The following is a 15,599-nucleotide window of genomic DNA, read 5'->3' on the forward strand; positions in this document are numbered from 1 at the left end:
CTTATTCTTGATCCACGTGTTCTCTCATAGTGGGGAAATTGGTTTCCAGATGATGGCAGTCCCGGTCAGGGCTGGTTTGATGTGTTTTCCTCTTGGCATGTTTCTCCCTTTCAGCCTCCATTTGTGCCTCTTCAAATTCTGCAGCACTGCTGGTCAAAGCCAACTTCCAGTTAGAGCATTCAAGGGCCAGGGCTTTCCAGCTTTCAGTGTTTATGCCAGAGTTTTTAGGGTTGGCTTTAAGCCCATCTTTAAATCTCTTTTCCTATCTACCACATTCCATTTTCCATTCTTGAGTTGAGTTGAGTCACTGCTTTGGGAGACTGTGATCAGACATTCGGACAACATGGCCAGTCCACCAACATTATGTTTCCCGTTCTTGAGTTGGGAGTAAAGTAGCTGATTTTTATTTATATCCTGCTTTATATCATCATCCCCATCCCCATTGTGTCCCTGAAAAGAGACCCCAAAGTGTATTCTACCTGAAGTACACAAATGATTAGTGAGTGTCTGGCTGCTGATGAAGAAACAGTAGCTGTTCCAGCGTCAGGTTAACTGAAAGTCATGGGAGATCTTTCAATGCTTTTGAAAAGTTTCCTTTCATTTCGGTTCACAGAGGGGAACTGAAGTATTTATTTAGAGTATTTATACCCCACTCCTCAGCCACAAAGTTTCCCAGAGCAGATTGCAAACTGTTAATTTGATAGTGTCCCATTCCCTCCCCCCCCCCCCAGCCACACAATCTAAATAAGACATGACACACAAAGAAAAGGAGAGGGGGATTAAGTCTAGCAAATACAGCTTCGGCTCCATCTGTATTTGAACCTGGTCAAGGCAGTGCCAGTTGGGCCTTTTCACCTGCTCCCTACTACTTATCTTAGAATCCATAAAGCAGGAATAGAAGATCTTACAACCTGGAGCCATACTTCCTTTCCCACATGCAATTGTCTGGTGGCATGATATCCTCCATTCTAAAAAGGTGCAAAGGGTCTCCTAAGACTTAGAAAATGGTCATGAGAGTTGCAATACTAGATCTAGTGTCTAGATCTAGGGAAGCCATGCTCCCCATGCTCTATTCCGCTTTGGTTAGACCACACCTGGAATACTGTGTCCAATTCTGGGCACCACAATTGAAGAGAGATATTGACAAGCTGGAATGTGTCCAGAGGAGGGCGACTAAAATGATCAAGGGTCTGGAGAACAAGCCCTATGAGGAGCGGCTTAAGGAGCTGGGCATGTTTAGCCTGAAGAAGAGAAGGCTGAGAGGAGACATGATAAGGGCCAGGTATAAATACTTGAGAGGAAGCCACAGGGAGGAGGGAGCAAGCTTTTTTTCTGCTTCCCTGGAGACTAGGACGTGGAACAATGGCTTCAAACTACAAGAGAGGAGATTCCATCTGAACATGAGGAAGAACTTCCTGACTGTCAGAGCCGTTCAGCAGTGGAACTCTCTGCCCCGGAGTGTGGTGGAGGCTCCTTCTTTGGAAGCTTTTAAACAAAGGTTGGATGGCCATCTTTCAGGGGTGATTTGAATGCAATATTCCTGCTTCTTGGCAGAATGGGGTTGGACTGGATGGCCCATGAGGTCTCTTCCAACTCTATGATTCTATGATTCTATGAATACAACATAGCATACTGATTCAATATATTTGGCCCAATCCACCTCTGGAATGCAGCATCTCAGAACTTGGATTGCCTTGGGTTGAGAAAGGTTAGCTCTTCACACTTGCCATAGGACTTTGGGATTGCCTAATCGAGAAAAGAGCTTATGTTTCTCTCCTTGTTTGGGGAGAACTGCTCATCCGCATGGTGCCATCTTCAGAGATTAAGATTTATTTATTTATTTATTTTTCAGTATTTATATTCCACCCTTCTCACCCCGAAAGGGACAGGGCAGATCACAGAAGACATACATGGCAAAAATTTAATGCCATTAAACAGACAGGACAGACAACAGATAGAGGTATCATGCTGGCATTTTTTGCCTCAACTTCGGTGTCTTGGATGCTGTGCTCGATTCCGGCCACAGGGGGGTGGTGCTATCACTCAATCCTCGATGACAAAGAGCCCTTGATCACAGACTTCCTCTTTCCTTTGATTGCCAGCACTTTCTGGTATTTCTTTTATGGTGCTGTAAAATACTTCCCCGCTTAAGCGGTGCCTAATTTCTCTACTCACAGCTCACAGCTGTTTTCGAACTGCTTAGGTGTTGTATATAGACAGAGGCGGCTCTAGGTAATTTTCAACTGTAAGCAAACAGTATTTTGGTGCCCTCCTCCAACCAATCACTGATATATATTTTCTGTTCGTCATGGGAGTTCTGGGTGCCATATTTGGTTCAGTTCCATCATTGGTGGAGATCAGAATGCTCTTTGATTGTAGGTGAACTATACATCCCAGTAACTACAACTCACATATTTAAAGGTCTATTTTCCCCCAAGAGCGCCTCAAGATCTAGGGAAGTAATGCTACCCCTCTATTCTGCTTTGGTTAGACCACACCTGGAATATTGTGTACAATTCTGGGCACCACAGTTCAAGAGAGATATTGACAAGCTGGAATGTGTCCAGAGGAGGGCGACTAAAATGATCAAGGGTCTGGAGAACAAGCCCTATGAGGAGGGGCTTAAGGAGTGAGCATGTTTAGCCTGAAGAAGAGAAGGCTGAGAGGAGACATGATAGCCATGTATAAATATGTGAGAGGAAGCCACAGGGAGGAGTGAGTAAGCTTGTTTTCTGCTGCCTTGGAGACTAGGACGCAATGGAACAATGGCTTCAAACTACAAGAGGGGAGATTCCATCTGAACATGAGGAAGAACTTCCTGACTGTGAGAGCCGTTCAGCAGTGGAACTCTCTGCCCCGGAGTGTGGTGGAGGCTCCTTCTTTGGAAGCTTTTAAACAGAGGCTGGATGGCCATCTGTCAGGGGTGCTTTGAATGCAATATTCCTGCTTCTTGGCAGAATGGGGTTGGACTGGATGGCCCATGAGGTCTCTTTCAACTCTTTGATTCTATGATTCTATAAGAGCGCCCCTGGGCAAAATCAACTATACTGCAAATGCTTACTTTGCGTAATGGATTGAGCCACCCCTGTACATAGATATAATATTTATAATATTATAACGTAATACAATATAAAATTACTACTAATGATATATTATAATTAGATATTTTATACTACATGTAATATCACTAATAATATTACAATATAGTGGTATGGTACAATATAATAATATATAATACTGATATGGTGCTATGCTAATAATGTAATATATTGTGTGCATATATATTTTGTAAGCTTCGGGGTGAGAAGGGTGGCATATAAATGTCATAAATAGCACTTCCCTGCTTCCCTTCCTCTTCCAAAGATGAGGAATCCTTAACAGCAACTCCACAGTGCCACAGACTGGTTGGTCACTCCTAACTAAGAAACACGGCAGGCTTTCCCATTTGCCCAGCAGCCCACTGCCCCGGTGAATGCGCCACAGGGCTGGAGTTAAGTCCCATTCGAGTCAGAAAGATGACTGCAGAAACCCATAGGAGAAAAATATATAATTTTTGCTCTTTGAGAAGGTCATCTTGAAACATACCTAGAATGCTAATTCAGAAATTAAGTGTTCTCGGAAGTCTGGAGATATGCCTATTTTAGGTAGGAAGGGTGAAGAAGGGGTGCAATTAATGTTAATAAGATTGTGGAATTGGCTTGAGCTCTTCACAATGGCAATGTGGGAACAGATTCCTGCTAAATGAGGGTCCCCCTTGAAGTGCCATATGCCTCAATTGAGGATGTTGGTGACTACAATGCCTGGCTCGCCCAAAGGAAAGAGGGAGAGCTAACATTGTCAATGGAGATAATATAAAACATCTTTTAGAAAGCTTAGGGATCACACCTAATGGCTGGAGTCTAAGTGTAGGACATGGAATTATACTCATCGTATCAGCTAGCCATAACTGTGGCAGAATAGAGATGTGTGATACTTCAAATAGCTCCAAAGTGGAATGGAAATTAGGCTGAAGAGGAAACATGTCAGCTGCAAATCTCGTCACCTTTTAGCTGCCTTGACCATCTTTTGGGATCAGAAGGTTGGAGAGAATCATAGAGCTGGAAGAGATCCCAAAGGCCATCCAGTACAATCCCATTCTCCCAGGAGAAACATAGAACCAAAGCACCCCCAACAGATGGCCATCCAACATTTGCTTAAAAATCTCCAACAAGGGCATCCGATTCCCTCTTGAACAGGTCCTGGAAGTCACTTTTCATCTTCTCAGATGCAATTCTACAACCACAAAAATTGGGGCAACAATGAGGAGTCTCTACTCACTGTAACCAATACTACTGGTTCTGTTTTTGCAACACAAAGTGTAGCATCTGCACACAATAGAGGGAGAAAGAGCAGCTGGGTTGCTGTGAGTTTTCTGGGCTGTATGGCCATGTTCCAGAAGCATTTTCTCATGACGTTTTTCCCACATCTGTGGCAGGCATCCTTAGAGGTTGAGAGGTTTGTTGTGAAACTAGACAAGTTAGCTTTATGTATTTGTGGAATGTCCAGGGTCTAAGAAATAACTCTTCTCTGTTTGAGGCAAGTGTGAATGTTGCAATTGGCCACCTTGATTAGCCTAGCAGCTTCAAAGCCTGGCTGCTCCCTGTCTGGGGGAATACTTTGTTGGGAGGTGTTAGTTGGCCCTGACTATTTCCTATGTGAAATTCCCCTGTTTTTATTTGAGAACACAGAAATGCTGGACCACTCTGACAACCACCATGTCAGACTACACAGAGAAGCCATTGAAATCCACAAGAAGCATGTGGACAATTTCAACAGAAAGGAGGAAAGCATGTAAACAAACAAAATCTGACTACCAGTATGAATGGAAATCAGGACAGTAAATAAAGACAATACTGAGAAAACAGGAGAATTCCAGACAGGAATCAATTAGGGCCAGTTAACACCTCTCAACTAAGTATTCCCCCAGGCAGGAAGCAGCCAGGCTTTGAAACTACAAGGCCAGTGCTAGTCAAGGTGGCCAATTGCAACATTCGCACTTGCCTCAAACAGACAAGTGTTCTTTCTCCCACCTTCGACATTATTCCACCAATATCTAAGGCCCAATTGCCTAGTTTCCAACAGACCTCACAACCTCTGAGGATGCCTGAGATAGATGTGGGTGAAACGTCAGGAGAGAATGCTTCTGGGACATGCCCATACAGCCCAGAAAACTCACATCAACACAGTGATTCCAGCCATGAAAGCCCTTGACAACACAAAGAGCAGCTGTCCTGCAATGGCAACGCGACACAGCACTGCCAAGCATGAGTCACTAGGGGGTGCTTCACACCCCAAGATCTTTCCCATCGAGATGAACTTTTTACACTATTACAAGGGGCAAGGAACAACCACTTATCTACATTGCGGGTAGTTTTTAAAAAATGGACAAACACATTACAAAGAGGCCAAAGGTAACTGTGCGAGGATCAGGAGACGGAAAAGGAATTCCCCCAACTTTGCCCTAGATTGCCTCATAGGCTAAATAAAGGCAAAGACAGGCTTTCTATCCCTTATCAGAAATACTTAGAATCACACGTGTTCTTGATCTTGGATCTTGAAATAGATGTATTTCCATATTAGGTATGTAATGAGATCTCCTAGGGATAGGAACCAAGTCTAAACACAACATTCATTTATGTTTCACGTACAACTAATTTGTTGTTTATCCATTCAGTCGTTTCCGACTCATTGTGACCTCTTGGATCAGCCCAGGCCAGAGCTTCCTGTCGGCCGTCACCACCCCCAGCTCCTTCAAGGTCAAGCCAGTCACTTCAAGGATACCATCTATCTTGCCTTGGTCAGCCGCTCTTCCTATTTCCTTCCATTTTCCCCAGCATCACCCTCTTCTCCAAGCTATTGACCACTAGACTTGACCTTTTCACTACGGTGTAGCTTTTGCTATCAGTTTTTGTTTTGTATTCTGTGGCCGAGAGCTATCTTTTATATATATTTTGGACTATTAAAACAGCCAGAAAGTAAGTCCTGTTTTAATTAAACTGTTTTATACAAACTGGGTATTTGTTTGGTTCATCTCTACCTGAATAAGGCAGAGCCCTAGCAACATGACACCCAGCTCCTTTAAGGTCAAGCCAGTCGCTTCAAGGATACCATCCATCCAGCCCATCCTTGGTCGGCCTGTCATCCTTTTTCCCTCCCCTTTCCTCAGCATTATTCTCTTCTCCAAGCTTTCTCATGATGTGGCCAAAGTCCTTCATCTTTGCCTCTAATATCCTTCCCTCCAATGAGCATCCGGGCTTTATTTCCTGGAGGATGGACTGGTTGGATCTTCTCGCAGTCCAAGGCACTCTCAGGACTTTCCTCCAGCACCACAGCTCAAAAGCATCTCTCTTCCTTCGCTCAGCCTTCCTTATGGTCCAGCTCTCGCATCCATAGGTCGCTACAGGGAATACCATTGCTTTGACTATGCAAATCTTGGTTGCCAGTGTGATGTCTCTACCCTTCACTATTTTATCAAGATTGGTCATTACTCTCCTCCCAAGAAGTAAGCGTCTCATGATTTCCTGGCTGCAGTCTGCGTCTGCAGTAATCTTTGCACCTAGAAATGCAAAGTCCTTCCAAGAAGTAAACATCTTCTGATTTCCTGGCTGCAGTCATCTTTGTATTGTCAAAGGCTTTCATGGCCGGAATCACTGGGTTGTTGTAGATTTTTTGGGGCTATATGGCCATGTTCTAGAGGCATTCTCTCCTGATGTTTCGCCTGCATCTATGGCAAGCATCCTCAGAGGTCATGAGGTCTGTTGGAACCAGGTAAAAGGGTAGTAGCTGCTATCTGCTTGGTCACAGAAAATCATATTTAATAAGCCTTGGCACTATATGAGGGTTTAGTAAGACCGGTTACTCTTGTTGAAATGGTGTAGTAACGGTGAGGCTGTGGACCATATATTAGTTCTTGTGGACCACTGGTGGTAACCAGACCAGAGGTTGGGAACCACTGTGTTCCAGGGTGCCTTTGTGTGAATGGTAGCAACACCTGGACATCCGAATGGCTTCTGTACAACTTGAAGCACCTGTAAATCTATGAGTGGATCTACCGCCCCGACTTTAAAAGCAATGAGTTCAATTTCATTACCACTTTACAGCCAGGGCTCCAACTGAGTCTAGACTGATTAGATCATATCTAAATTTAGGCTTGAGGCTAAGCCCAGGTTACTTAACTATGTAACCACACTGTATTCATATTCTTCTCTAGCTCACCCCTTTTCTCCCCTCCTTGTCCTCTTGCTTACTTTATAACATTTGATCCCAGAGAAAGAAATGAGCTCCTAAGCACAGGGAGATTTGATTCCTTTTTTGTACAAATGCTACTCGAATTAACAGCACTGGGGGAAAAGGTAATTAAGGTGATAATGAGAGCTGGATGTCAGGTGCGAGCATTACTCTTTGCCTTCTTTTTCCAAGCTGCACGTCCCATTGCAATAAAAACGAACTTTCACCCTGCTCTTTCCTGGCAGGTGAGGCAATGCAGCCTTTGACACGCAAGTAGGGTGAGCAGCCACATGACTGACCGACCGACCGGCAGCCACTTCGGAGGGTCCATTTTCCGATCCCTGAACAACCCATGAGTCAGGGCTACGAAGGGAAAAGACTGGTCGGTCATGTGGGCAGCTCTAATCTGCAACCTGGCGGAAAAAAGTGACAAGCACTCTTCAAGGTCTAACCCATGTCCACCTGATTTGGGGAAAGTTCAAACAACTGGAGGCTTTCAAGGGACATCTGTGTGCATTTTAGCAAGCAAAACACTTGTGTCTACATTTGACAAGGAAGAAACGGAGGTGGGAACGGTTCATCAATGTTTACAGATTTGGCTACCAAAATGGCTTCCAGAAAATTCAAAATATTGATCTGCTCAAAAACAGAATAAACTTGGATTAAGAGGTTTATTCCGGATTAAATCACATTAGCCCGGTGTGTCATTTGGATGCTACAGGATAATGTGCCATCTACACTGCATTATGTGGCAGTGTAGATGGAACCTTTCTCCCAGATACATAGATGCATAGGTTTTCTTGCACAGTGTCAGGTCAATTATACTTTTTGCAACCAACCAAAGGAACAGAGACATCTCCATGAGACTCCTTGTAGAGAGAAAAAGTGGGGTAAACATAAGAAGGAAAAGGAGAAGTAGTAGTCTAGAATATCAGTATGTAAAGAAGGCATTGGCAAACTCAATGGGCTGTTGGGAATTGTGAGAGTTGACACCTGGAGAGCTGAAGTTTGCCCATGCCTGATGTAAAGGGACCTTGCAACAGTTCTGAAACAAACCAAGGCTCCATCTACACTGCCATATAATGCAGTTTCATAATGCAGTTGAAACACATTGAACTACATTTGTTGTTTATTCATTCAGTTGCTTCCGACTCTTCGTGACCTCATGGACCAGCCCACGCCAGAGCTCCCTGTCAGCTGTCAACGCCCCCAGCTCCTTCAAGGTCAAGCCAGTCGCTTCAAGGATACCATCCATCTTGCCCTTGGTCTGCCCCTCTTCCATTTTCCCCAGCATCATTGTCTTCTCTAAGCTTTCCTGTCTTCTCGTGATGTGGCCAAAGTACTTCATCTCTGCCTCTACTATCCTTCCCTCCAATGAGCAGTCAGGCTTTCTTTCCTGGAGGATGGACTGGTTGGGTCTCCTTGCGGTCCAATGCACTTTCAGTGTTTTCCTTCAGCATCTCAGTTCAAAAGCATCCCTCTTACTTCGTTCAGCCTTCCTTATGGTCCAGCTCTCACATCCTGGAAACGGCAAAGTATCCTCCTACTGAGAGTGCCTTGGACAGCAAGAAGATCCAACCAGTCCATACTCCAGGAAATAAAGCCCGACAGCTTACTGGAGGGAAGGATATCAGAGGCAAAGATGAAGTCATTTGGCTACATAATGAGAAGACAGGAAAGCTTAGAGAAGACAATGATGCTGGGGGAAATGGAAGCAGAAAGGAAGAGGGGCCAACCAAGAGCAAGATGGATGGATGGTATCCTTGAAGTGACTGCCTTGAGTCTGAAGGAGCTGGGGGTGGTGACGGCTGACAGGGAGCTCTGGCCTGGGCTGGTTCTGGAGGTCACAAAGAGTCGGAAGCGACTAAACAAATAAACAACAACAACTCACATCCATAGGTTACTACAGGGAATACCATTGCTTTGACTATGTGGACCTTTGTTGCCAGTGTGATGTCTCTACTCTTCACTATTTTATCGAGATTGGTCATTGCTCTCCTCCCAAGAAGTAAACATTGTCTGATTTCCTGGCTGCAGTCTGCGTCTGCAGTAATCTTTGATGAACTACATTATATGGCAGTTTGGTTAGGGCCTCTATGCCATTCCAGGTTGCTCCAATTCCAATATAACAAGCCAACATAGCTGGTAAAGATGACAAGAGTTGTAGTCTAGTGTATTATTTTGGGAAGGTTGTATAAGATGCACATTTCTTTTATTGCCAACACAAGGAAATTAGGAAAGTGGGTTACAAACACCCCAAGGATTTCCTGATAATCAGAACTGCACAGACCACCTGAGCCTAAGGCAACTTTGCCTCTTTCTGTGTCAGAGAGAAACTGTCTTTTCAACAAGTGTGCCAGATTTACACTACTTTCTAAAACTAGCCATTTTTTACTATTTGTTTCTTAATGTACTGCCTCACTGCAGCAGCACAGTCCTTTTGGAACCCATCCGCCCGTGCCATGAATGAGCAGCGACTGCCTTTTGAAGAAAAAGCAATTACCTTGCTGCATGGGAATCCTGCTTCTACAGACCCATTCCTGTCCCAATCCCTTTGCACAAAACAGCCTTGCTCACTGCACAAACTGAGCAGCCGATGCAGCTCTAGCGTGTAAAATCACCAAGCGCTTTAGGAAAAGAGATTACTTGCAAAAGCAATATCACTTGGCTTCCTCGTTTTAATGAAACTGCTCCCCTGCTACAGCTTATTTTGACATGGTAGGCTAGCCTTCCCACTGGAGGAGGATACTTTGCAGTTTCCAGGTCATAAAAAGAGCACAATTGCTCTTAGGAGTTTTAAAAGCAGCAGTCAAGAGAACGGGACAACTCTCTCAGCAAAGTAGAAGTGTTTACTTTTTCATCACTTTCAAATGCCAGCTAGGCAGGAAAGCAACCTAAGAAACAGAACTTTCCAAACATTGGAAACCACTGTTAAGTAGACTGAGAACTGGTTGAACAACCGAACCCAAAGGGTTTGTCCTGGGCCCAGTGGGATTGAACATCTTTATCAATCATTTGAATGATAGGATAGGAGGCATGATGATCAAATTTGCAGATGACACCAAATTAGGAGGAATAGCTCACACTCCAAAAGATGGGATCAGAATCCAAAGAGACCTTCACAGATTGGAAGCTAGCTAACTAACAAAATTGATTTTGACAGGGAGAAATCATAGAATCACTACAGTTGGAAGAGACCTTGTGGGCCATCTAGTCCAACCCCATCTTCCAAGAAGTAGGAAAACTGCATTCAAAGCACCCCAGACAGATGGCCATCCAGCCTCTGCTTAAAAGCTTCCAAAGAAGGAGCCTCCACCACACTTCAGGGCAGAGTTCCACTGCTGAACAGCTTTCTCTCGCAGTCAGGAAGTGCTTCCTCATTTTCAGGTGGACTCTCCTTTCCTCTATTTATTTATTTATTTATTTCTACCCCGCCCTTCTCAACCCCCGAGGGGGGACTCAGGGCGGCTTACAAAGGCACAATTCGATGCCAGCATAAACATAACAACGGATAAAACATGTAAACAACAATTATAACAATTAAGACAGTCAGTTTATACATCAATAAAAACAATCTAATACTCAGCGTTTGCCATCTCAGAGTCCGTAATTCATTCCACATTGTCAAATACTATCGATTCTGGTCATCATTGTCCTTATCTAACCACCAGATTGCCCAAAAGCCTGGTCCCACAACCATGTTTTTAATTTCCTTCTGAAAGAGAGGAGGGATGCCGATGACCTAATTTCCCCAGGGAGTGAATTCCACAGGTGAGGGGCCACCACCAAGGAGGCCCTGCTCCTCGTCCCCACCAACCTCACTTGTGATAGTTTGAAGCCATTGTTCCATTGCGTCCTAGTCTTCAGGGCAGAAAACAAGCTTGCTCCCTCCCCCCCCCCCTATGACTCCCTCCCCATCTTGATACATGACCCTCAACATGTCTCCCCTCAGCCTTCTCCTCTGCAGGCTAAACATGCCTAGCTCTTTAAGCCACTCCTCATAGGGCTTGTTCTCCAGACCCTTGATCATTTTAGTCGCCCTCCTCTGGACACATACCAACTTGTCAATATCTCCCTTCAATTGTGGTGCCCAGAATTGGACACAGTATTCCAGGTGTGGTCTAACCAAGGCGGAATAGAGCATGGGTAGTATGACTTCCCTGGATCTAGACACTAGACTCCTATTGATGCAGACCAAAATCCCATTGGCTTTTTTAGCTGCCGCATTGCATAACTGGCTCATGTTCCCCTTCCTCCCCACGAGAACTCAGATCTTTTTGACACATCCTGCTGTTGAACCAGGCATCGTCCTCCATTCTGTATCTTTGCATCTCACTTTTTCTGCCTAAGTGGAGTATCTTGCATTTGTTCCCATTGAACCTCATTGTGTTAGTTTGGGCCCGGTAATTTCCTTTGGCAATAAAAATGAAATGCCCAAATAAAAGATGGGTGGCACCTAGCTTGGAAACAGTCCATGCGAAGCGAAAGGGATCTGGGAGTCTTAGTAGACCACAAACTGAGCACGAGCCAGGAGTGTGATGCCGCAGCTGAAAAAGTCAATGCGATTCTAGGCTGCATCAATCAGAGCATAGTGTCGAGGTCAGGGGAAGTCACAGTCTCTCTTTATTCCGCTTTGGTCAAACCTCACCTGGAATAAACCTGTGTCTAGATCTGGGAAGAACAATTCAAGATGTGTATTGACACAATAGAGTGTGTCCCATGAAGGGTGGCCAAAATGGTCAAAGTTGTGGGAACCAAGCCCTATGAGGAGCAGCTTAGGGAGCTGGGTATGTTTAGCTTGGAGAAGAGGAGGCCGAGAGAAGAGCATATGAGAGCCATGTTTAAATATCTGAAAGGATGTCATATTAAGGAGGGGGCAAGCTTGGTTTCTGCATCTCTAGAGACTAGGGCCTCCTTGGTCTCCGGAGTCCTGAGAACGCACAGGCATGTGCTTCATGGCCCATCACTCTTTCCTCCCTCCCTGTGCATCTTTTGTCCCCTTTCCAGTTCTCCAGAGGGGGAGCCTGATCAGCTCAGAACAGCAAAGAAAAGGCCCTTCACAAAATTAATTGTGTGCACTTTTCACACCCTTCAAAGCCATAATTAATGGGAAGCTCCCCCAAGACTAACCCACAGTGGAGTCAGCAACAGCATGAAGAAGAACTGAAGCAAGGAAAGAAAAGCCACCTTTTTCTATACACCCCAAACAGCATTGGTCAAATGCAAAGGAAAAGTCAGCCTTTCAATCCACTCTCATACCACGATTAACTACCAGTGTTAGATATATAAATGCCAATAGTGTTATGTGCCATGGAGTCAACTTTGAAGGGGCACATTCTTACATCCTAATCTTCACTTCTTGCCTGAGTATAACCCTGAAACATCTGGAAAACTACAAGAGAGTTGCCCTCCGTAACCTAACAGCATCAGATCCTGGGTTTTTTCGGGCTATATGGCCATGGTCTAGAGGCATTCTCTCCTGACGATTCGCCTGCATCTATGGCAAGCATCCTCAGAGGTAGTGAGGTCTGTTGGAACTAGGGGAAAAGGGTTTATATATCTGTGGAATGACCAGGGTGGGACAAAGGACTCTTGTCTGCTGGAGCTAGGTGTAATGTTTCAACTGACCACCATGATTAGCATATAATGGCCTGACAATGCCTGGAGAAAACTTTTGTTGAGAGGTGATTATATGTCCTTGTTTGTTTCCTCTCTGTTGTTGTGCGGTTGTGATTTTAGAGTTTTTTTTTAAATACTGGTAGCCAGATTTTGTTCATTTTTATTATTTCCTCCTTTCTGTTGAAATTGTCCACATGCTTGTGGATTTCAGTGGCTTCTCTGTGTAGTCTGACATGGTGGTTGTGAGAGTGGTCCAGCATTTCTGTGTTCTCAAATACCAGATCCTGTCTGGCCTTGAAAGCTAAGCAAGATCAGCCCTTGGATGGGAGACTGCCAACAGATACCAGGTGCTGTAAGGCTGTATTTCAGAAGAAAGAACAGGCAAAACCACCCCTTCCTTACCTAAAAAGAAACCACTATGAAATCCACACTGTAGGTACATACACATAGTAATGGATGCTAGTCATGCAGTAGTTCTCAACCTTTTTCTGGCCACTGACCACTTGACCAGGGACCACTCTCCAACATTAGTACAAAAAGGGTCAACAGTAGATTTGGTTTGGTTATTTGGGGTGTTGATTCATAAAATTGCATTGGATAGACCACATCAGCTCTAGTTTCTGATACAGAATATATGCCATCCAGTAGTCATCATCTGCTCACCCATAGAAAACCATATTTAATAATACTTGGCACTATAAGAAGGTTTTGCAAGACCAGTCGCTCTTGTTGCAATGGGGTAGTAACAGTGAGGCCGTGGACCATATTTTAGTTCTTGTGGACCACTGGTGGTCCATGGACCACAGGTTGGGAACCACTGTAGTAACTGATATAATAAATATCTGTAGCCAGGGTTTCGGGGAAATTGACAGAGGATGAGGGGAGTTGTAATTCACCCTCATCCGAAGAACCGTGTGAATCCCGTCGATGATGGATCTCAACCAAACTTGGCATGGATACCGGTCATGACCAACTTAAAATATTGGCAGTGTTTGAGGGTGATTGACAGAAGGTCATGAGAGTTGTAGACCACCCACATCCAGAGAGCCATATGAATCCTAACAATAACCTGAGGGGTTCCCATTAGATTAAGGGCTAATGGGAATTACACTCCACTAGATCTGCAGATAATGGAAGTAACAGCTGGCCAGATCTGGACCTGATGACAGTTGCAGTCTGGAGAGATTTGGGCTGATGGGAGTTGCACCCCATCACCTCTACAATTTTATAATGGAACCATTCATAAAATCCAAAACCAAACAATGACTATTGCCAATAACTAGTATTAGGTAACGGTAAAGGTTTCCCCTTGACATTAAGTCTAGTCGTGTCCGACTCTGGGAGGTGGTGCTCATCTCCATTTCTAAACCGAAGAGCCGTGTCTGTAGACACCTCCAAGGTCATGTGGCCAGCATGACTGCATGGAGTGCCATTACCTTCCCGCCAAAACGGTACCTATTGATCTACTCACATTTGCAAGTTTTCGAACTGCTAGGTTGGCAGAAGTTAGGGCTGACAGCGGTAGCTCACGCCGCTCCCTGGAATTGAACCTGTGACCCATTGGTCAACAAGCTCAGCAGCTCAGTGCTTTAACCCACTGCGCCACCTAGGTAATTGTAAAGGTTTCCCCTTGACATTAAGTCTAGTTGTGTCCTACTCACATTTGCATGTTTTCGAACTGCTAGTTTGTCAGAAGCTGGGCCTAACAGTGGGAGCTCACTCCACTACACACTTGAACCACCGACCTTTCGGTCAGCAAATTCAGCAGCTCAGCAGTTTAGCCCACTGCACTACAATAAATAGCATTATACAAAAATACATAACACAGGCAACACCAGATACCTTGCTGTTATTTAATAATGCAACCTCCTGTTTGCCTAATTAAAAGCTGCAATTATTTAAGAGTACTCCTACGAGCTCTGACACACACCTTTTCTCCAAGGAACTCTGTGGAAGTAGGGCAGAGGGAGAGAAGGCATGGCCCCATTTTGTCTTTACAACTTAATAGACTGGACTGACCTGATCCAACCGAAGAGCGCCATCCTCAAAACGCTGGCTCCGCAGCTTCTTGGCAATCTGGTGGAGGTTGAGGACTGCTTGGCGAACTTCGGCAACTGAATGCTGGGAGGAGATGGGAGGGAGCTCCTGCGCACCAAATTCCTTCTCGGGGTTCTCGATCATACTTTGAGCATGGTCGTAGCTGAGCTTTGCACAGGAACGGATCACCGTCCGCCCAAACCATTCGTCAATAATCTGAAACATCAAGATGGCAAATGAGGGAAGAGATGTGATGCCAGTGCATCTTAATGTAGGAGAGAAACTCACAGGGAAAGAGGATATCCCTTGTTTACCCGCACAGCCGCAGACCTGCAAGATTGTACCTGAACTTGCTAGTGAATTCAGAGCTGAGGTCTTCCCCATATGGTAAAGGGCCATAGAATCTATACTTAAATGCTCTAGAAAACATTTTCTACATTGGGTTGTTGTAGATTTTTGGGGGGCTATATGGCCATGTTATAGAGGCATTCTTTCCAGACGTTTGCTACTGTGGTACTGAGTATGCATGCCCAGTGTGGAACACATCTCATCACACTAAAACAGTAGATGTGGCTCTTAATGAAACATGCCACATTATCACGGGGTGTCTGCGCCCTACACCACTACAGAAATTACACTGCTTAGCCGGTATTGCACCACCTGACATCCTCCGGGAA

At 44.8% G+C, this 15,599-nt stretch overlaps 1 protein-coding gene across 2 annotated transcripts in view; it reads right to left on the reverse strand.

The window, feature by feature from the left end:
- Positions 1-15,599, reverse strand: part of DIS3L2 (DIS3 like 3'-5' exoribonuclease 2) — a 334,011-nt gene that overhangs the window by 79,764 nt on the left and 238,648 nt on the right. For both annotated transcript variants that reach the window (XM_060767323.2, XM_060767322.2), the window contains exon 14: positions 14,905-15,138. In XM_060767323.2, coding sequence (XP_060623306.2) covers positions 14,905-15,138 — 234 coding nt within the window. The remainder of the gene's footprint in view (positions 1-14,904; positions 15,139-15,599) is intronic.

Source organism: Anolis sagrei, chromosome 3, assembly GCF_037176765.1.
Source record: "Anolis sagrei isolate rAnoSag1 chromosome 3, rAnoSag1.mat, whole genome shotgun sequence".
NCBI classification, from domain to species: Eukaryota; Metazoa; Chordata; class Lepidosauria; order Squamata; family Dactyloidae; genus Anolis; species Anolis sagrei.